The sequence below is a fragment of the Vanellus vanellus genome, assembly GCF_965231255.1.
Source record: "Vanellus vanellus genome assembly, chromosome: 3".
Lineage (NCBI taxonomy): Eukaryota > Metazoa > Chordata > Aves > Charadriiformes > Charadriidae > Vanellus > Vanellus vanellus.
The window spans coordinates 124,794,323-124,817,434 of record NC_138907.1 but is presented as its reverse complement, the minus strand read 5'-3'; the positions used below and the strand labels follow the sequence as shown (position 1 = coordinate 124,817,434).

The 23,112-nt window shown below is 42.6% G+C and overlaps 1 protein-coding gene across 1 annotated transcript in view; it reads right to left on the bottom strand.

Annotated features, from left to right (window-relative positions):
* Nucleotides 1–268: 268 nt before the first annotated feature.
* Nucleotides 269–23,112, bottom strand: part of TFAP2D (transcription factor AP-2 delta) — a gene marked incomplete at both ends in the record, with an annotated part of 56,279 nt that continues 33,435 nt past the window's right edge. The window contains 2 exons of the mRNA XM_082480840.1: nucleotides 269–488; nucleotides 19,436–19,549. Of these exons, the coding sequence (XP_082336966.1) occupies nucleotides 269–488; nucleotides 19,436–19,549 (334 nt within the window). The remainder of the gene's footprint in view (nucleotides 489–19,435; nucleotides 19,550–23,112) is intronic.

Here is a 23,112-nt window from a genome sequence, read left to right as displayed (position 1 = left end):
TTTAAAAAAGTGACAATTTCATCACACAATTACTGTACACTGCTGTTCTTAGGGTTGAATACTTTCCTCTCTCACGCTCTCTCTTTCTCTCTGTTTTAATCTTTCTCTTTTTTATTATCTTTTTTGATTTTTTCTTTTTTTTTTATTTTCCCCCTTTTTTTTTTTTTTTTGATTTGGTCCACTGGAGATAAATCGCCCTCAATGATATATATATTTAAAAAAAATATCAGCAGCAAGACTCTCTTGAAATAGATTCTGTTTGATGTAGCTAGTCTGTCTTTTCTGTTTTGCCCTCTTTCACAGCAGCCTCTGAAGTTTTCCGCAGGGGGGCTTTCTCCGAGTTGGCGTGTCCTTGGCCGGATTCCGCCGCTCCTCCGTTTTTGTGCGATGTGTGCTTTTCCAAGTAGTTCAGCATTTCACTGAGAACAGTTTGGAAAGTGCTTAGGGCAGCACATATTGCAGGAGTTCCAAAACCATGAGTGATCAAACTACAAACGGGAAGGAGACAGAAAAAGAAAAAGAAATGCACACACACACATAAATATAAATGCACTCACATACATCGAAGAGTTTACAGTACACTCATTTTGCTATAGTGAAATTCAAGATTTGCTCCCTAAACTATTTATTACCTATGGGAGAAACAGAAAAGAAAAGAGTAGAGCCGAAGAGCAGACTACATACAGCTTCAAAGGTCGGTTTTGGTGGGAGTCTCGGTTCTGAAACACCGTGGGACAGATCCTCGGCTGATGCAGATTGACACAGAGCTGTTGACTTCAGAGAGGCCAAGAGAGGATCCGCGCCCTAGGCTCTCCAGCATTGCTACTTTCCCAGTCCCAGAAGGTTTGGCTTCCCCCTTTCTCAGGTAAATGAAACCAGTTCTATGTGGTTTATTCCCTCTCCTAGATCAGAGTCTTGAACAACAAGACCTGCTTATTCTACTTGGATGTAGATCTGTAGCAGGAAATTAAGCAATGCCGAGGTGCAACCTCTGACCCTCAGCGCAATTGGCATGGTTTGGACATATCCGTGCTGCTAAGCCCTCTGAGCATCCAGCAGGGTGGAATCCAAACAGCTTATTGGGAACAGCCCCTGGTCAATGCTAATGCCCAAACTATGCCCAGGAAACGTTTCACATAGGGCTAGTTCAGCCAGGCTAAATTCATGGACTATCCTAACCAATTAATAGTAAAAATAACCAAGTTCCAACAATGTTGCCCTGGTGGTGTTGAATTTAGTTGTGTAGATTTACCTTGTTGCAACTTTCATCCAAATAAGGTGGTTTTTTTCAAGATAACACTGAATTTTTCTTGTTGTTTTTCTGCACTGTATTGGAATTTCAGTGGTGGTCCTCACTTAACAGCTACTGAAATGGTGTATTAACGCAGTTGCAAGGCAGAGCTATAGCGGGTTAATCTCATCTAAATTTCGAGGAACATTTCAGTACACACATACGTATCTGCAGTCACTTGACATGATTTGGACATCCAGACTGTCTTCGACCTGCAGATCCAGAAGTATGCAGGTTTCCCACAGGTCCTGACTTTTAGATACCACCTCTGTGAAGATGTCTCAGCTACCTTAGGATATCAGAAATGGCACTAGAGACCAGTTTCTAGGCAATCAGCTCCAGCCTTATCTGTCTAAATATTTTGTGTACAGTATAAGACGTTCACAAAAGGGCCGGGGAAATTCAAGTTGTACCAGACACCTTAGTATGGGCAACAAATTATTTTCATTGTTATAATGACTCATTTTGATAAGTGGTAAATGAAAAAAAAAACACCCAAACACTCCATATTTTTAATTTTCATTTAGAAACATAAGTGAAAAAGTTACGCCAAAGGTTGAAATGTCATTGCAGTTTTTAAAAGACTGATTCCAGTTATCCCAGTTCAGCTCAGGGCAGAGAGAAGACAAGGAGAGGAACAGAAGGTGATTTTTGAGTTGGCGGACATTTTTGAGAAATCAACACTTTATATTGGATGGGGTGAGAAAAAAAACAATAAAACACTACAATGATTCTGATAAAACAATAACTGTTTCCCATCCCATGCTACTTAAGATCTTGTCCCTGCGGAAACTCTCTGGGTGTCTCAGGCACCACATCAGTAAACCCTGGTCTAATGCAGAGAACCATGCGTAGATCAGAAATGGGAATGTCACTTCAGTGGGAACCCCTCTCCTCTGCGTTTTGGCTTCTCAGTCTTTCCAGCTGGTTTAGAAAAAAATGAAAAAGTAGAGGCCAAAGGAAAAGAGGTTATACAGGACATGGACAATTGCCAGGATGCTGGAATTATTAAAAAACCAACAAAACAAAAAACAAAACAAAACAAAACAAAACAAAACAAACCCAAAAAACATGGGAAAGGCTCTGAGATATCTTTTCGGGTGACCTTTCTGTCTGCTGAACATAGGAACCCTGTTTTCTAGGAAAGCCTAGGGAAGACACAAAACTTGTGGGAATCCTAATCAAAATGAGAGCTCAGTTTGGAAATATGTCTCCGTTTCAGACTGGGAGTGGCCCAGTCTTTTACAAAAGGTCTCTCAAAGGCTATTAAAAAATAACTTGCTTTTAGAATGTTTATCCACCAGTCTCCAGGCACTTTTCAAAGCAGCAACTGATGTTTATCCCCAGTTAGTAATGAGAGGAAAATGATAATTAAATATTTACAAAGAGTATTTTGCAGACATCAATTAATAATACTACATGACTCTTGAAGTTTGGACTTGTAGTAATATCAGAATCGTTCTAATTTAGCATTAAAAGAAAGTAAAGATACCTCATTTTAATTTTTTTTTTTCAAGAAATGCCCGGCATACCAGGGAAATAAAAATCGTCATCATCATTATATGTCATATTTTTAATAGTAGTAAAAACAAGATCAGCAGTAGCATCTAGATAAAACCAAGTCCTTTTAGGAGTGAGGTAATTTCATGACTTTGTGTTGCATTTTATCATAATTTCTAGCCTTCATAAGTCCAGAGAAATGAAAATGTGATGGCGCTTACAATACCAGAAAGCAAGAAAAAGGAAATTCAAATGTATCATTACTGGTAATAATATCTCACAGTTTTTGCACTGCTTGTGTGATCTGGGTCCTGATCTGGGGAACTGACTATACTGAGACACAGATAAAAATATCTATGTTCTTACATGCAAAGGAAACCAGTTTATTTTAAATGTTGGCGATATCTGCAGTCATTCGGTTCCAGTCAAATAGTAAGTGTAACAAAGGATTGAATAGAAAAGAAATTTTCCAGCTTGATCTCTTTGAACCTTTTGACTCCTGCGCAAAAGGAATAATACTGTGTTCATACAATAGCTCAGTACATCCTAAAGAGTAAAGTGGGAATACCACAGTGAAAACTTCCAGAGATTGTCTCAGAAATGATCTGTAGGGCTAAGAACAAGGATAGAAGACTTTCATGTTCTCAAACGCTGAAGATTGTAGAAAATACCAAAATGGGACAAAATCTGACATTAAGGTCCATAAGCGTATGTGCCAACTTGTAGGTATATACATCAACAGTGCCGAAACTCCCATTGCAATCAGAGGGGACTTAATGTAGTTTCCTACATATAAGAGCCTACAGTGATTTGAGAAGCCCTATTGCATCTGAGACATCTGCGCACAGAATTGCTAAATATTATATCCAGGACTTAAGTCCACCTTGCTTCTAGGTGTTTTGACCCCAGGAAGGCTACCCTTGTGTACATCACACGGCATTAGACGCCAGTGTTTAGGTGACTGAAATGAGCCCTGGGGCTTTATTCAATGCAGTCAGAGAAGTCTGGAGAATGTTTTAGCACATGAAAGGGATGTATCTCCTCTATGGTGAGGAGCCACTCTTCTGGCTACACCGAAGGCTCCATCAAGTTGAATGTGTGTTTGATGCTATTTGAGATGCTCTATGGCAACAACACATCTGTGTCAGGTGAACAGGTAATGCAGAGGGCTTACAGGAGAACAACACCCTTTTAAAGCAGCAATGGACTGATGTCATACCTCATAGCACCTAAGAAGACACTGCATATTAATGTTTACTCAGCTATATCTTGTCTTAGGTCTCCATTGACTACACAAGAAGCTTAGACACCCAGCTTACATGGAGACACCTGGATATCGGTATTTCACCCTGAGCAGAATCTTAAACTTGTTGTCTAACTAGTGTTCCTAGGAAAAGGATTTTGTGGGGTGAGTTAGGGGTCTGTCTTCTCTACAGTTTAGCCTCTTATGTACCACTAATCATCAAATGGGGCACATTTTTTTCAAGATGGCATAGTATTTCTTAGAAAAAAGTCAACCCTTTTTCAGTAAATGGTGCTGAAGAATCTCATGGCAACTCTACTTCCAGTCCTGATGAGTATATTCTTCTCCACAGATGGGGATATGTAGAGCTTATTAATGTTCCCATGAAGCTTATTGAGAGAAACTGTTTTATGGAAAATTTCTGACCAGCCTTCCTCACTGTGCTTCTGTGAGGGTGTATTTTTTTAGCCTCACTTTATGTAATGAGCATAAAAAGGCTGAGAGATATTATCTTCTACTTTATCTTATATTTTTTATCAGTAATTCCCCTTGCTCTAATTTTAGTGAACTTTATTTCTCTGCAAGTTAAAGTCTTTGAAAAATCTGAGAAAGTTGGATAATTTGCCTTTGCTGCTGAAACTTTCAAGTTGGAGAGAAAATCGGATTTTACATTTAAATCAGACATGACAGACAGAAGATTAATGGCAAAACATTCAAATGTGTTTCCTGAAAGTCATATTTAGTCGCCTGATTTTTCAGACTAACTGAACTCTCACTGAAGTTGGTTCGTTTTTGGTATGCTCCGCACCTATGAAAAGAGTTGCTTTCATTGTAGGACTTTCATTTGGGTTTAGAAGCCTAAAATTAAACGCCGTGGTTTCATAATGGAGTCTTCTGGGTATTCTCAGCTTTGTAGTGCATCTCATCGCAACTCCTACAAACAAGTAACTTTATTGTTCTAAAAGGCAAGGCTGAATTCTCAGGTTTTGGTACTATTCATAGAGAGCTGCAGAAAGAAGGCAATGAATCTCAGGCCAACATATTATAAATCCTTATGCTTAAGGACATCCAGACCTGCCTGCAATTATGCCCAGCGCTATGATGCAATTATGTCTGCTCATGTTTTAATGATGGCCTTACTTAAAAGTGAAAAGATCCAAGTGTGCCTGAAGGCTTGGACTCCTGTTTGGCAACTACCTCAAGGACTCCTCCATACCCCAGGCTGGTGAAACTCCGACATGCGGCAAAAGAAACAGATTCCCTCTCAGTGGGGGGGGAAGAGGCCATCTGCACTGAATGTTTACACGCTCATTTAAAATAAATAAATACTTTAAAACAATAATAATGAAGAAAAAGCAAGCTTGAACTTATTGGTCAGACTTTCTCAGGACTTTGAACGTGAAAATCTCTTCACGAATGTCCAAATTGAACAACACATGGCAGATGACAAATAATAATATCTGATAAAACTTTTGATGGCTGTAAAGGAAATGGAAAAAGATCTGAATCTCTTCACTGATACAAGTAACCTCCTAAGTTAAAGGTGCTTATATTGACTTTGAGGTGCTTCTGTTGATTTCAAGGTCTGTCCTGTGAAGGTTGCCTGGAGAATTAGATTGTGATAAATTTACTTCAGAAGGTCAGTAGGCCCAACCACAACACAAGTTAGACTGATTGACAAGGTAAACACTGGAACATGACCAGTATATATGACAGGGATAAGTAGTCTACAACACCAGAGTGGCAAACAGCACATACAAAAGTTGCCTTGCAAAGTAAGCCCTCGTGCTTGTCTTCTTGTTCATAACTGAACAAGTGTTATAAGGACGTTCTCCTAAGCAGATGGACCTCCTTTTACCATGTGCAAGAGCAATGGAGAAAGTCAGAAGAGAGTGCTAGAGCTGATGCCCCATATTTCCAAAATATTCTATTTCAGCTCTGTATATTTGAGACCTTGGGACTGATTTTCCACACTAGGAGTATTGCCCAGGGAACGTGTCTGAAACATTCAGGACTGTAACTATGGAGTGTTTCTGAGCTATACACCAAAGATTAAGCCACAGCACTGCGGTGCACATGGGGCTTGCAGAAACCCTTGAATGTTCGCCAAGAAATGTTTCCAGCATAGCACATTACATCCTCCAAATAAAACACTGGATAATGCTGTGACTTTCTGGTATTGAATGACAAAAAGATGTACAAACTTTTCTCTAGCTGTGGATGAAAAGTGCCCTTCCTGCCCATTGCTACCTACGGCACCAAATACACCAGCAAGACCGCAGATCCAAGACGACCGGCTACTTCTGAAAAAGAGTGAGCATGTCAGCTCCTTCAGTTTCTTCTTTCACTTAGTCAATGGTCACATCTCTGCCCTATTGGAAGGCAGAGAAATGAATGAGATTCATCCAACTTGCTACGATGCAAAGACTTTTTCCAGTGAGGCAGCTAATGTAGCTGAGAAACCCCATTGTCCTCCTCAAATGAGAAAGACCAAGAGGTAAGTATTACCTGAAAGGAGGTTGAAGAGAGGTCGGGGTAGATCTCTTCTCCCAAGTAACAAGCGATAGGACAAGAGGAAATGGCATCAAATTATGCCAGGGTAGGTTTAGATTGGATATTAGGAAAAATTTCTTCACCCAAAGGGTTGTCAAGCATTGGAACAGGCTGCCCAGGGAAGTGGTGGAATTGCCATCCCTGGAGATATTTAAAAGACGGGCAGACGTGGTGCTGAGGGACATGGTTTAGTGGTGGTTTTCACAGTGTTAGGTTGATGGTTGGGCTTAATGATCTTAAAGGTCTCTTTCAACATAAACAATGCTATGATTCTATGATTCTATAAACATGCTGATGACAAGGGGCAATGCAACTTTGTAACCTAATAATTTAGAAATGAGGGGATGGCATTCCTTTATTTTTTTTTTTTTTTTGTGAAACATGAGGGTGCCTTAAATGTTTTAAGAAATCTTACGTGCTGGATTGAGAAACAAGTCAAGCCCTCCAAGCTTTTTTGCATCTTTGATGAATGTATATTTGCTTTTTCCTTGGTAATCAAGGAACTTATTTGTTAATGAAGAGGATAAAGAAAAGAAAACAGATTCTCATCTGTTCTCTTGACTCCATAAATTGTGGCTTTAAGGGAATATGGTGTCATAAGGCTTATGATAAAAATAATTGGCAATATTAGAAATTCACACCTTCCCAAAAGGATTTTAGTCATGAGCAGAGCAGGAGAAGGTGATTGAACCCTTGCTATGGAAAGATCAAAGAGGGAATCCCTGGGAAAGAGAGTGAGAAAAATCCCAGAGGAAGTAACTCTAATGCCTTTGGTAAATAAAAAGCCAAGCAAAGAAATAAAAAAAAAAAAAAAAAAAAAAAGAAAAAAAAAAAGAACAGTTTGTTGATTAGTACCTCAGCAGTAGGAACCAGTGTTGTCCCTCTCAACTCGCTGAATCTAAAGCCAGATTGAGAGAGATCATGGAAATCGGGGAACTCTAGAGGGCACCAGAGGTGTTTCACCACAAACTTCATTGTGCACCAGGCTTCTTCCAGTCCCTGCAGCTAAACTGAAGGCTGCTGCTGCTAATCAAGAGGACTGGAATTATGACAGCAGCTGCTCTACCTCCTGATAAGCAAAGAAGCGTAAAAAGGAGAGAACAATATATAAGGGGGGCAAACACATCTGTAAAGGCCACCCACCAGTAAGGCTTTGGGCTTGGCTCTTTGTTACGATTTAGAGATCATGTTGAGCTTCAAAACCCGTTTCGTTGCTCCCTTTTTACCCTTCAGAAAGTAGGATGTTACTTTCTCGCTGCTCCCAAAGTCTGCGCCTCTAGTTTCTTGCCTGTCGTTTTTCGTGTCACCTTGTCAGTGTGATGCCAGGCACTCGCAGGAGGCTGACAGCTCCAGGCTCAGCGACTAACTACACGACAAAACTCCTGTCTCAAACGGTTTCACGGGAAGGGTGTTTCATATCAGCTGGATGGCTAGGCAAACCACAGAATAATTTGTGCGGATGCTGATTGCTTTCATTATCCAGCTTTAATATTCTGAGTCTCTCTCTTTTTTTCTTTTTGCCTGTTTTTATAAGGTTTCTGCACGGAAAGAAGTGCCACTTGCAAGAAAGTAGCATTCCCTTTGCTGTTTTGCTGTCTTTTATATATAAAGATAGATCTGGATGTGATTTTGTACCTTAATGAAATGTACCTTAATGAAGTCAAAAGACCAAATTCAACTTCTGTAATCGGTGGCTATTCATCTTTTCCTGTATGATGGATGACATCAGTAGGATATCTGAACTTTCCAAACACTACAGATTCTTACAGACACAAGTATTCCAAAAGCAGACATAGAAGGTATGCCTATATCCAATTTTACAGGTGAAGAAAGTAAGACTAAGAGGCTAATGACGTCAGGGAGTCTGTATGTGTAAGCCAAGAAACACACACAGATCTCTTAAGTATAATCTCAGCAACTGTTCTCTTTGTAAGCTTTGTGTGTCATGGTTTTTTGGCTTCCCAGCACAGAATGTGGATCATTTTCGTTGGGTTTTCCAGTAACTTTAGTTTTCATGAGATTTTGGGGAGCTAAAAAAGTCTTCTGCCAAAAATTCAAACATTTCAAAGCTGTTCTGATGCAAAAACAGATTATGAAGGCAAAGACAAGAAGACTCATGTCAGTGTGACTTTCAGGTTCCCGGATGAATCTGTGGGAAGCTCAGATACAACAGTAAAATGGAAGATAGGAGTAGATAACACACTCACTCCATTCAACAGGAGAGAGATAGAGTCTAATATCAAGAAAATATACTAATTTAGTGTTTTGGACATTTAGTCCAGTTGGAAGGATGTTCTAAATTCTGATCCTCAGACTGAAGGCTGCTTTGATACTTTTTCAACAGACTTAAGTGTGACATGAATAACGCAGAATCCTAGATCCAGAACTCGAGCTTTGGTTTAATGCAGAAGCCACTACATTAGATAATGATACTCACGGGCTCTCATTCTCAGTCCAGCCTTAAATTTTCCTCTACAAAAGGGAACAGGTTCAAGAGGAGAGATGGAAAGTGAACGTTCACTTTCAGCCATGTCACCAGAGATGCCATGGGATATCAGAGTACCTATAAGGTTGGTAGATGTGATGCAGGACTCACAAAAAACCCTTGAACTGAGGGAGACACGGCAGACGAATGTGAGACAGGATGTCAATTTATACCTAAAATGACCCTAGATCCATAGATTCACCAGACAGGTGAACCACCCTGAGGTTCTTAAAGCTAGGGGATGATTTTGGTCACCTATGCCTGCATTAGGGAAATGAAGAGCACCCAGGGTCCTCCTGTGACCATGAGTGATCTAGCACAGCCTGACCTCATCTCCATTATTCAAACATTTTAACATGCAAAGTAGCGTCCAAATCTAAGCTTCCAACTGAGAACATCCTCTTGACCGAGATAAGGCTGACTTGTGCCTGGGAATTGTTTGGGACAGAAAGAGTTGGTCTAGGCCAAATACATGCAAGGAACCACAGCAGCAACCAAACATGTGGAGTTGCCATCCCTGGAGGTATTTAAAAGATGGGTAGATGTGGTGCTTAGGGACATGGTTTGGTGGTTGTTTTGGCAGTGTTAGGTTGATGGTTGGACTTGATGATCTTGAAGGTCCCTTCCTACCTAGACAATTCTATAATTCTGTGATTACAGATGATTGTGTTCCAGTGTCCAGGACCATACACACAGTTTATTAGATTAGTTTTCATGTGTCTTTTGGGGGGTCTTAATTTCTACACGTCTCCATTCCTTCTCTGAAGTATGACAGAAGCATTTCACTTCTTCGCAGCAGAGTTTTCTACAACTGAAAATGATTGGTCCATCTGGCCTGTTTCTCTGCTCTGGAGAGAGTTGGATGCACTAAATGTCTCAGCAATGCAAAAATACCAGAGATATGGATGATATACAACTTAATCCCACCCATTTCTGCTACTGACATGCTGCTTCACTCTCAAGATCTACCTGCACACCATTAACAAGAAAAGGATGAGGCTTAATGATTCTGCTGGTTAACATTGTTCCAGATTCAGCAGAAGAACCTGTTGGCCTGCAATGTCACCATTCAGCTTTGCTAAGTAAATAGCAGGATTATGGATATTGGGGGTTATCCAAGGCTTCACCATCTCCCATCACAACTACCTGCACCGTATGGTCTCTGAGTATGCGTCTCAGAGCTCTTGTGTCTCCAGGCAGGCTTGTCTTCACCTAGGCTGGGTGATGATTGCCCTGCTTCCCCGTTTCCAGGCTTTTCTAAAGTGAATTATTCTCAAAGACTTTGTCTTGTTTACATCCATGTCTTTGCTTTCTCTAAATATTCTAATTCCTTTTTTCCCTCCCATCACCTCGGATAATTGAGAGCTGTCTCTCAGTTTCACTGAGCACAACACTAGTCTCTTTTACCTGATCTGAATTAAAAAACAGCCAACTTACAATGCTAAAGAGAGATTCATATAACCTTTGTGTTCCGAAAAAAATAAGGAAAGATGAAATCTGAGCTTTACTGCTGTCAGTGGGGTTTGAAAATGGTTTTAGTTTCAGGAGAAATGAAAACCCAGTTTTTCCTTCTTGCGTACACAGACACATGCACACGTACAGAAGTGTCTTGTGTGGTTTTTTGGGGCTTTGGGGAGAAGATTCTCTTAATTATAAATAATAGAGGGCATTGTAGAAGAAACTAAGGCCTACCTAAATCTCGTTACCTCCCTCCCCTTCACCCTTCCTGATGCTAACTCCATTTGGAAAGCAAAGAGTGAGAGAAATAAGTTCCTCTCATTAAAGGCAGAGAAACTTTTGGGTTCTTTTCTAGTGCTGATGTGCTGACTTTGTTCTCTACTGTAGTGGACTCATAAATGCATTTACACCAATTAGCCTTTTGGGGACAACAAAGAGACATTGATGTATCTGGACAAAAATATCTCAATAGTGAGCAGTGGAACTGGATTATTCCAGGGTTTTGTTGTTTGCCCTGTAGCTGAATGCTGATTCTGTCTTCAGAAACTGGGGACAGGGTAGCTTAAGTGGTGGCTTTCAGTCCAGATAGAACACATGGGATTATTCCACTTGCTCCTCTGCATTTATCATGAAGGAATCAAAGAAGAGCTGAAGGACAGCTTGGGTAGCCCTACACCATATCACCTCTTGAACCTACACTTGTGTATATGCTTAGAAATCTGAGCTGCCTCAACACTCAGCCCATGAGGTCAGTGGCTTATGATCCAGCCCCGACAAGGTTGGGCTTCTCTAAGTCTTAGTACATTATTTATAGGACAGGTAAGGCACCTAACTGGGCTGTAATAAGGGCTGGTGCTTCTCTGAATTGTCAGGCTACGTATATATCAGTAATATATATGTGCTACTGTTACCAGGAGTAATTTGGGACAGTGCTAGTCAGACAGGGCAACAAAAACCCGGGGAACTTGCTAAAAAGCAGCATGGGAAGACAATACCTGCCTGTGCCCTGGCACTACTTTTATTTATTAATATCAGTATAACTTCTCTGCAGTAAGATACTCAAAAATGCATTGAAAAGGGAGACATCTTGGACAAAGAATACCTAGTACTACATTGGCTCAAGCAAGGCACGATAATTGCCACGATGATGAATTGTCTGTTCATGGTCAAACAATATTGGGAAATCATTCTTCCCGCAGCACTGAGTTTTCTGTATTCAGGTCAGATGGACATCTCAGAGCAGCTGCACGAACATGGTTGTACCAGGGGTGGAGAAGTGCCTCTGGTTTTTGTGTATGTGGTAAAGTTGTGCAAAACTCAGCAGTTTTCAGGCTCACTGGCAGGTCCTTTGAAGATTTCCCCTGTTTTAAGCTTTGTATGAACTTTGAGTTTGGAGTTTGAGCAAACCCAGCAATTCTGGTCCCTTCATGGGGACTATCCTGTACTTCAGGCTGGACACATATTTACAGATCTTGATGAACTGGGACTCAGTGGAAAAACTTCAGAGAGAAGTGAGAGCTTGAAGATTTAAAACAGAGGAAACGGGAAATACCGCTTCGATCTGACTTGTGCCAGTCAGTGAACCCCGGTCTTAATTATTAACGGTGAGCAAGTAACATCATGAGCAATTGGAGCACATAACTCCACACTTACCAGCTGTAGGGCAATTTATTCCTAAAGAAAACTCCCTTTTACCCCAAGATAGTGGAGGTTGGATTCTGCTATAGGTATCAGATATTATAGCTCTTCAAAAAGTCTTTTATTATCTTAGAATTTATTCTAATAGTAGAGATTTGTGTGACGACTCTGAATTTTCCTGGTCATAAGATCTCTTCGTCTTTCTGACATCATATAGCATAAGCATATATATGTATGTATGAAATACCAACTTTTCATCTTGTGTCTTCTTTGCTGCCTTGGTTATGGTTTACAAGGCAGGATTTCTGAATCTTTTCTTGTTATATTAAATCTGTATGAAACTATATGAGATTTCCCATGAGCAAAAATCAGATCATACTGGATAATGGTGGAAAAACATCCTATACCCATGATAGAAACATTCACAAAACCTTGTCAGAGATTCCAGTGAAAGACTGTGGCTTGTCCTTGCCAAATGTAATATTTTGGCTCCATCCCAATTTAGAGATTTACATGGCATAGAGACAGAGAATTTATTGTGAGAAAGCCCATACTTCTGGAATACAGATAGAAGTGAAGATGAAAATTTCAGTATTGAAGAAGCATTTTATAAATTTTGTGATGACTATATGGACTCACTGCTTCAGATTTATATCTCCTCTGCAAGACCTATTTGTAGATCAGCAACAGCTCTTGGGCGTTTTGGTCATAAATAACATTAATTTCATGTGTATAATCAGGACTAGACACTTATTAAGACAGTTTTAGACTCTGACTACTGTAGATGTCATCAGAGTATCTGACAATGACAGTGGTATGAAGGTCAAATCCATCTCTAGCATGCAGTTGCAAAGCTCTTTATATATAAATATAGATACATGATAATTGTGTTCATAGACTCACAGAACGGTCAGGGTTGGAAGGGACATCTGGAGATCATCCAGTCCAACCCCCCTGCCAGAGCAGGGGCACAGGATGGCGTCCAGGCGGGTTTGGAATGTCTCCAGCGTGGGAGACTCCACAACCTCTCTGGGCAGCCTGTTCCACTGCTCTGCCACCCTCACAGGAGAGAAGTTCCTCCTCATGTTAAGACGGAACTTCCTATGGTCAAGTTTGGGCCCATTACCTCTTTTCCTATCACTTGATACCACTGAAAAAAGACTGTTCCCATCCCCTGGCACCCTCCCCTTAAGTATTTATAAGTATTGATAAGAACCCCTATCAGTCTTCTTTTCTCTAGACTAAAAAGCCCCAAGTCCCTCAGCCTTTCCTCATAAGAAAGATGCTCCACTCCCCTTTGTAGCCCTTTGCTGGACCCTCTCCAGCAGTTTCCTGTCCTTCATTTCACTGTACTAAAGAAGGACAACCTGCTCTTACGGAAATCTGATCTTAGGTGGAACCTATGATCAGGATGTGGAGGACACTGTACTTTGAATATTTGAATTCTAGTGCTAGGCATGTGCTTTGTGTTAGGTGGATGCTTTCAACACCTTTTTATTTTCAACCAATCTACAATGACAAGCAGCTATTTGTGCTTGTGACCAGTAGGAGGCTGTGCTATGCCTCAAACTGCAGTGAGCAAGTTGCTTTTGGGTTACAAGGACCTTCTCTGTGTCTTGAGGTGCCAAGAATTTCTTCCTCTTCTTTCATCCCCAACTGCTCAGGTGCAAATTTCCTGTGGCGGAGGTTGGTTCAGTCTGAGGATCATCACTCAGAGAAAGCCAGAGAAACCAAATGATCAGCCATAAGCAGTCTGTGATGAAAACTTGACTCAGAAAATACTTTATGCTCCTGGAAAACAATGGTGTGTTGCATTTTTGCATCTTCTCTGGCATCTGAGACAGACTAAAGTGCCTTCTGTGATATTTAATCAAGCAGTGGTAGGAGTGGTTCAGATGCCTTAGCTGTGAAGGCTGCCAGATTTAGGGGGTGGGAATAATGATTTTTTTGCCTACACTAGATTTAGCTGTTTACGATATAAGTGTCTAGCGTGTACTGGTTGGCTAAGCTCCCATTCAGCTGGAGATCTAGACCAGACTGTTCAGTCAATGGAGTTTCGAAAGAAATTCAAGTCACAGTAGTGTAGATGTCTTTATCAGCCCTGTTTAACTGTAATGCAGATTTCATGGGCTATACAGAGGAGATCCCTATAGGGACTGCAGCAAAAGGTATGCACCTGGCTGAAATGGAAGCACCTACAAGTAGGTGAGTAGAATTAGAAGTCTTGGTCAGAAGCTGGATTTGACCTCAATTTCTTTACACTAGATGGAAAAGGAATGTCTCTGGGTCTGACAGTACTCATCACTTGCTGAGCACAGACATCAGCCAAGGCTGTCTGATTTAAGCCTGGGCTAGCTGGTGAGATGCCAGGGCGTAGTTGCTCAGCACTTGTGGCAAAGTCTGCCAGTACTCCTGAGAGCCAGAAGGCCCACCACATCTCAAGGGTCCAAACCACACACACGACTCCTGCTCTGAAATGCTTATACACCATTGCACGCAGCATGGGGAATAAGCAGGAGGAGCTGGAGATCTGTGCACAATCGCAAGGCCACGATCTCATTGCATTTACTAAGACGTGGTGGGACAGCTCACATGACTGGAATACCGTCATGGATGGCTACGTCCTTTTCAGGAAAGACAGGCCAACGAGACGTGGTGGTGGAGTTGCACTCTATGTGAGAGAGCAACTGGAATGCATCGAGATGTCACTGGGGGCGGATGTAGAGAGGGTTGAAAGCTTATGGGTAAGGATTAAGGGCCAGGCAAATATGAGGAACACTGTTGTGGGAGTTTATTACAGACCACCTGATCAGGATGAGATAACTGACGAGGCTTTCTATAGACAGCTAAAGATAGCCTCCCAATCTCAGGCCTTGGTTCTTATGGGGGACTTCAATCACCCAGATATCTGCTGGGTAGACCACAAGGCCTGTCACGCACAGTCCAGGAGGCTCCTCCAGTGTATTGGTGATAACTTTTTAACACAGGTGGTGCAGAAGCCAACAAGGAGAGGAGCACTCCTGGACCTAGTATTAACCAACACAGAGGGACTGGTGGAGGACATTAAGGTTGGGGGCACCCTAGGCTGTAGCGATCAAGAAAAGATAGAGTTCAGGATCATGGGCACTACACACAAAACAACAAGAAGCAAAATCACAAGCTTAGACTTCAGGAGGGCTAACTTTGATCTCTTCAAGAAACTGCTTGGGGAGATCCCATGGACTAGGACTCTGGAAGGCAAAGGGGCTCAAGAAAGCTGGTTGGTATTCAAAGACCACTTCCTCCAAGCTCAGGATCGGTACATGCCGAAGAGCAAGAAATCGGCCAAGGGACGCAGGAGGCCTGCCTGGTTGAGCAGGGAGCTTCTGAACAAGCTCAAGTGGAAGAAGGAAGTTTACACTCAGTGGAAGAATGGCCTAACCCTTTGGGAAGATTACAGGAATGCTGCCAGAGCGTGCAGGGATGAAACAAGGAAAGCCAAGGCCGCCTTGGAACTAAACCTGGCAAGGGATGTCAAGCTCAACAGGAAGGGCTTCTTCAGGTATGTTGGAGGCAAAAGGAAGACCAGAGAAGCTGTGGGCCCACTGTTGAATGAGACAGGAGCCATGGTGACGGAGGATGCGGAGAAGGCGGAGTTATTGAATGCCTTCTTTGCTTTGGTCTTTACTACCCAACTGAGCCCTCAGGAGTCCCAAACCTTGGAGAAAGTAATGGGGAAAGAGGAGGACTTCCCCTGCATTGAGGAGGATCAAGTGAGGGACAGTTAGGTCAATTAGATATTCACAAGTCCATGGGCCCTGATGGGATGCACCCAAGAGTGCTGCAGGAGCTGGCAGAGGTCATTGCTGGGCCACTTTCCACCATCTTTGAAAGGCCCTGGAGAACAGGTGAGGTGCCTGAGGACTGGAGGAAAGATGATGTCACTCCGGTCTTCAAAAAGGGCAAGAAGGAGGACCTGGGGAACTACAGGCCGGTCAGCCTCACCTCCATCCCTGGAAAGATGATGGAACAGCTTGTTCTGGGCGTCATCTCAAGGCACGTGGAGGAAAAGAAGGTTATCAGAAGTACTCAGCATGGATTCACCAAGGGGAAATCATGCCTGACTAATCTGATAGCCTTCTATGACGGTGGGACTGGATGGATAGATGAGGGAAGAGCAGTAGATGTGGTCTACCTTGACTTCAGCAAGGCATTCGACACGGTCTCCCACAGCATCCTCATAGGGAAGCTTAGGAAGAGTGAGTTAGATGAATGGACAGTAAGGTGGATAGAAAACTGGTTGCAAGACAGAGCTCAGAGGGTTGTGGTTAGGGGCGCAGAGTCCAGTTGGAGGTTAGGGACGAGTGGTGTTCCCCAGGGGTCAGTACTGTGTCCAGTCCTGTTCAATATATTCATCAAAGACTTGGATGAGGGGATAGAGTGCACCCTCAGCAAGTTTGCTGATGATACAAAGCTGGGAGGGGTGGCTGACACACCAGAAGGCTGTGCTGCCATACAGAGAAACCTGGACAGGCTGGAGAGTTGGGCGGAGAGGAATCTTATGAAATTCAATAAGGGCAAGTGTAGGGTGCTGCACCTGGGGAGGAATAACCCCATGCAGCAGTACAGGTTGGGGGCTGACCTGCTGGAGAGCAGCTCTGCAGAAAGAGACCTGGGAGTCCTGGTGGACAACAGGATGACCGTGAGCCAGCAATGTGCACTTGTGACCAAGAAGGCCAATGGCATCCTGGGGTGCATCAAGAAGACTGTGGCCAGTAGGTCGAGGGAGGTCACCCTCTACTCTGCCTTGGTGAGGCCACACCTGGGGTATTGTGTCCAGTTCTGGGCTCCCCAGCTCAAGAAGGACAGGGAACTGCTGGAGAGGGTGCAGCATAGGGCTACCAAGATGATTAGGGGACTGGAACACCTCTCTTATGAAGAAAGACTAAGGGAATTGGGTCTCTTTAGTCTGGAAAAAAGACAGTTGAGGGCGGACCTGATCAATTCTTATAAATACTTAAAGGGTGGGTGCCAGGAGGATGAGGCCAGGCTCTTTTCGGTGGTGTCCAGTGACAGGACAAGAGGTAACGGGCACAAACTTGAGTATAGGAAGTTCCACCTAAACATGAGGAGGAACTTCTTTACCTTGAGGGTGGCAGAGCACTGGCACGGGCTGCCCAGGGAGATGGGGGGAGTCTCCATCTCTGGAGACATTCAAAACCCGCCTGGACGCGTTCCTGTGCAACCTGCTCTAAGGTGTCCCTGCTCTGGCAGGAGGGTTGGACTAGATGATCTCCAGACGTCCCTTCCAACCCTATGATTCTATGATTCTAAGCCCAGGGAAGCATTTGTGTAGGATCGAGACCTATGCTCTTCTAGGTGCCCATCTTCAGTCTAACACTTATTGCCTACAGCAGGCATGAAAGAAAGCACGGAATGATCCAGGAGCTGTCTACAGAAGCTTTGTACACCAACTTACTGAAGTGAAGCAGAGAAAGAAAGATGGGAACTGTACCAATTGACAGTGTTTGTAGCTGAAGCCTTCAGCATTATATCCTGACTGCTATTTCTTCTTTAAACACAGGAATCCTTGGGAATTATCTACCGTGTATCACATTTACTTTGTGTGCATCTAATGGGGAAATATCTGTTTTTCCTCAAGCCTAGGTAACCCATTAAAATCCCCCTATGAGTATCCTGTATACATAAGTATGTCTTCCTCGGTGTGCATGTGCAGTTAGACATTCTGGAGTGTGCGTGTACACAGGGAAGTGTATATACTTAGGTGGTGCTTGTATGCGGCTGTACATCACTGCATGAGAATAGGAGTGGGGTTGTCTAGATGTGTTTGTATATGCCTAGGATGCACACAGGTATGTGTAAGCATAAAGAGGAATGTGTGCATTTGTGGACCAGGCATTACCCTTGCCCCTCCCCGCCCCCTGAACAGACAGATGGAAGATGTAGAATGATGGGTATTTTGGATTCCATTCAAAGTCTGAGGGACTAAACATTAGGTACCACACCACCACCTCGCTGGTAGGTGCTTCATGCTCTATCAGAATCTTAATAAATAAAAGATGTTGGGGCACAAAAGTTGTCTGAATGAAGAGTAGCTCAGCTGGCTGGGCTAAAGAGTATGCAACATCATTCTAAGGCTTTATAGGACTAATAAAACTGTTTGGTCTGTAAGAAGCTCTTTGAAACAGTTCTTTACATTGTGATTTTTTCAGGTATCAGCTAATGGCTAGAAAAATGTAAAAATCTGGGGCCTCAGCTAGTTCTGTATTCCCCTCTGTGGTCTGAGCAAAGACAGGAGCACCTTTAGGATGTTTCCTCACACTTATCTTTGATAAACACCTTAGATGACCCCACTATTTCAAAGTGGCCCTCTGGAAGTTCCCATCTCACTCTTGACTTTATCTAGCACATAGCCTAAAGCAAAAACGTGAAATTTCACAGCAACTCCTGGGATAATAAATCTTACTGATCCCAAACTGTCTATACACTTTCATCCATCACTTGGATAAAATTCTGATGAAGTTTGGACTTGGCATGCATGTACCATGGGTCCTTGTCTTCAGAACAGCTTCTTAGGCTATCTACACCAGTAAATTAAATATTTCTAGGGCGTGGGCCCAGGAACTGAGTCTAAATATATTAGCTGTCTCTGGCTCTTTGGTCTGAGCCAGCTTGCATTCTCCCAGACCTTTCCAGGACGTTGTTCAGGAATGACTGCAGTGGGAGGGTTCCAGTAGATAGTCTGCTTTCAGGCCAGTCTGCTTTGAAGGCCAAAGAGTTAATAGTATGGTCATGGTAAGATGATGTCAAACGGTCTCAGTATCATAGAGGAGGCTCTGGAACTATTTAGTTACTGGTAAAGATGCAGCCTAACTGCTCCTCTTTTTATTGCTACTTCAGTTCATCAATATTGTAATTTTGGCTCTGAACTTGAGTTTCTACATTTCTGGACCATCCACTTCATTGGTTGGCGTGTGATTTAGCTCACATCTAGGGCAAGGCAACTTTCTGGCCAGACGGAGACATTTGGCCAGCAGATGTAGAAAATTACTTAGTCAAAGTAAGACTGTGGTCCTAGAGGCTGGATGAATGCCACGAGCCTGAACTACACTGCTGGGCAAACATGCACTTTTAATAGGCACAGATAACAGAGGGATTATGGACATTATAGTCTTCCAGGTAAGGGAACAAATACCATTATAACATCATGTATAGTCTTTATAAAAATTATGGTTTTTAGGTAATTTTTCCTCTTTCAAAATCATACCTGAAATGTGTTAAATGTCTCTGGATGTCGAGGTCTAATATTGGAGTCGGTCTGGAGGATCCGAGGGGTGATCTGTCTTGACTTAGAAGGTCTTGGAATTCTTTACATATTTGTCTAAAAGGAATGTGAAAATCCTTAAATAAGACAGGTGTAATCCTCTCCATAAAGCTGATTCCCATAACACCTTCACCTTACCTTGAGTGATCTCATTCATAACAGAAATGTTTGGCAGAGGCATTGTGAAAGAAATTAAAGGCAAATGAATCCCCTTCTTGCCTCCCTGCCCCAAATTCTCAGGTCCAGCAACATACACAATCACTTGAACAGGAATAATTCCCCTCTGGAACCATATTAACATTGACACTTTAAAATGTGATTTTTCTCTTGAATTTGACCCAGTTTGGCAGTGTTAAGTCTGGCTTAGCTCACCTACATTAGAAACAAGGGTTATGGTTAAAGAAGACGATGAACTAGCATTAGAACATGCCTGAAGACTTTGTGTGAATACACTACTACTTGTAGATTTGCTTGGTCTATCTGCAAGTAGAAGCCTTGGCCATTTTGGCCTTGCCTTCTTGACCCCCAAGTCTTAAGACAAATGGAACAGTAGGAGTTGTAAGGGAAAATGCTACCTTTGCTCTGATTTCTACTTATGTCCATACCCTGCTTCTTTGTAGAGTCTGGGGCAGAAGAACTGATGGGTCCTCAACTGAGACCTCTCCCACAGGTCTGCCCTGTGAGAATTCACTCCAGCGGTAGCTATTTAAATTTCTTATTGAAACGTTCATTAAATTGTTTTACATTTCTACCACGTATCAGGCAGTCTAAAATACATGTCTATAGCAGTCTAGAGGACTTGCATCCTAACAGTCACTCTTCTCTCCAGTGACTGTAGGAGCTCAGTGACTCACTTAGCTGTCAGTGCCTACACAACAGACAAGCAAGTGAGGCAAATCGCATCATCTCCACTTTTTCTTCATGATGGTCAACACACACTTTCAGCAGGTAGGACCTGGGACCCCAGTCCAGCACCTTGCAACGGGAACTCAGGCTCTGTCTTGCCTGATCTCCCACCGGCATAGTAACACAACTTCTTTCATGGTCTTGCTGTCTTTCCCTCTGCTTATCTGGATGCCTCAGCACCTGGAGGTTAAAAACATCCCCTAGCATAACTCTATATAGGATCTAATACTAAGACAGACCTGAAAATAAGTTTTTTCATTCTTGTAATATTGTTGGTTAGGACTAGTTTGCAAATTAGTCCAGGTATGTTCTACCAGTGGGTTTTTTGTTTTTTTTTTTTGAAGAAACCAAACTGGCTCCATTTAGTGCATGTCTTCAGAAGAGTACTATCTGGACCACGGATGAACAGAGACACCACTTACACCAGTTATTTTATGGTACAGCTAATTAAAAAAAAGACAGGTGTCTGGATCTCTCTCTCTGGACATTTCCCAAGGAGCATACCATTCTCCATTGAATGGTATATTGGAGCAATGGACATTTAAAGTAGGGTCAGGAGGACATGATGCCCACTAGATGATCAGGACACTCAGTTTGCTTGCCTGATACTAGCCTGACAGTCAGTTGGATTGACCTAATACCAGCCACAGTGACCAGTGAAACCTAGTGAAGTGAGCAGTGCTAGGGATCATTCTCACATCCTCATGGAAATTGTCACCATCTGATAAGGTCCATATATTTATGCTCTTCTAGCCTCCTAAACAGGGTGGCTTCCTCAGAATGGACCCTGGTGTGGGCTAACTCACAGAACATGCCCAGAAGATATTTGGGGGAGCTCAAGGAGCCATACTAACGTTTTAATAATATAGACAATTGCGATCTGATGACTCAGTGCGTGCATGTTTTACTTTGTTAACATAGGTGCAACTACTGTGCCTAGGCCTAGTTTCTAATGGTAAAAAGCATCTCTGCGATCCACGATTTCTGTTGCAAGACTCTTTGTACACCTCGTCCTAGATAAAGTTCAAGTTCTTCATTATCATCTTGTAACTGTTGTCCTTTGGGACAGGGACATGTCCCATTGGGAACTGGAAAACAGCTGGATAAACTCAGCTTCTTGGTCTGTAGAAGGTCCTCCATTGACCAGTTACAAGCAAGGAAACCATACTAACCTGGTTTTACCCTTCATTATGTCACTGTTGTTCTGCAAGTTTTGGACATAGACTTTGGATACCACAGCTCTTTTCTGACTACGAGGAAAGGAGATGCAGAAAACTGTTTCCTGCTGTGCTGCTGGACTTCATCCAAGCCTGATTTCTGTAAATGCTTGTCATCTGTATGGACCTAGACACTGACTGCTTAAAAAGACAGCATCGTCTTAGCCTTTCAGGCAAAGAGAGGTATTCAGCAGAAACGTATGTAAATGCAGCATACAGTTTTAATGAATCAGGTCCTTAGAGGAAAAACAGTTCCTTTCAACAACTGAAAACAGTCAGTCATTTTGGCTTCTAAACAATCTACTATCCCCAGTCGGCCCTGTCAGCACCGCTCTTCTCTCCTTCTTCCAACCTCTACTTTCTACCTGTTGAAAAAGTTCATCTTAAAAGTTCTTACATTTTGACAAAGGGAAGTGTCAGAACCAAGTGTGCAATTAAGTTCCCTTCTATCTTCACATGTCAAAAGTCTTTACTGAGTGTTGGCAGATTGAAAGAAAAGAAAAAACTTTTTTATTATACATGAAAACCTGTAAAAGGCAGTAACCTACTTTTTTCAAGGGGATTTCGAGGCAAAGTGGTGTCTCAGAGCCTCCACTACCAATAAAACATCACCTGGGGTAGTGACAGGGAGGAGGCTGACAGTTATTTGCTGAGTTGGACTGTGACTTTGAGAAAGCCAAGAAAGAAGGTTATGCTGTCTTATGGGACACAGATTAATAAAAAGAAAAAAAGTCCTGGTCACTCCTGCAAGGGAGGCACCTAATGATTCGTGATAGATGGTCAGATGTTCCAGTATATGATCAGGAAAAGACAAAAAATTCTGTACTGGATCAGAACAAGAGCCCAGCTAGTCCATGATCCTATTTCTAGCAGTGGTCAAAGCAAATGCCTTGTGAAGAGTACAAGAGTGGAACAAATGTGTGCCCATGAGTCTGTCCAAGTGTGGCAGAGTTGACAGGCATCCGAAGATCAGATATCACAGAGATGCTCCACAGGTCCTGTGTGTTGGGTCTCAGGGCTGCTTTTCAGAGAACTAGCAAATTGAGCACATAGTGTCATAAGCCAGATGTTACAGAATCACAGAATCACAGAATTATCAGAGTTGGAAGGGACCTCAAGAGATCATCTAGTCCAACTCTCCTGCTAAATCAGGATTGCCTAGAGCACATTACTCAGGACTGCATCCAGGCGGGTCTTGAAAATCTCCAGGGAAGGGGACTCCACAACCTCCCTGGGCAGCCTGTTCCAGTGCTCTGTCACCCGAACCGTAAAGAACTGTTTCCGTGTATTTGAACGGAACTTCCTGTGTTCTAACTTGTGCCCATTGCCCCTCGTCCTGTCACTTGGAACCAATGAAAAGAGCCTGGCTCCATCCTTCTTCAACCCACCCTTTAGATACTTGTACGCCATAATAAGGTCTCCCCTCAGCCTTCTCTTCTCCAGGCTAAAGAGTCCCAGCTCTCTCAGCCTTTCCTCATAAGGCAGATGCTCCAAGCC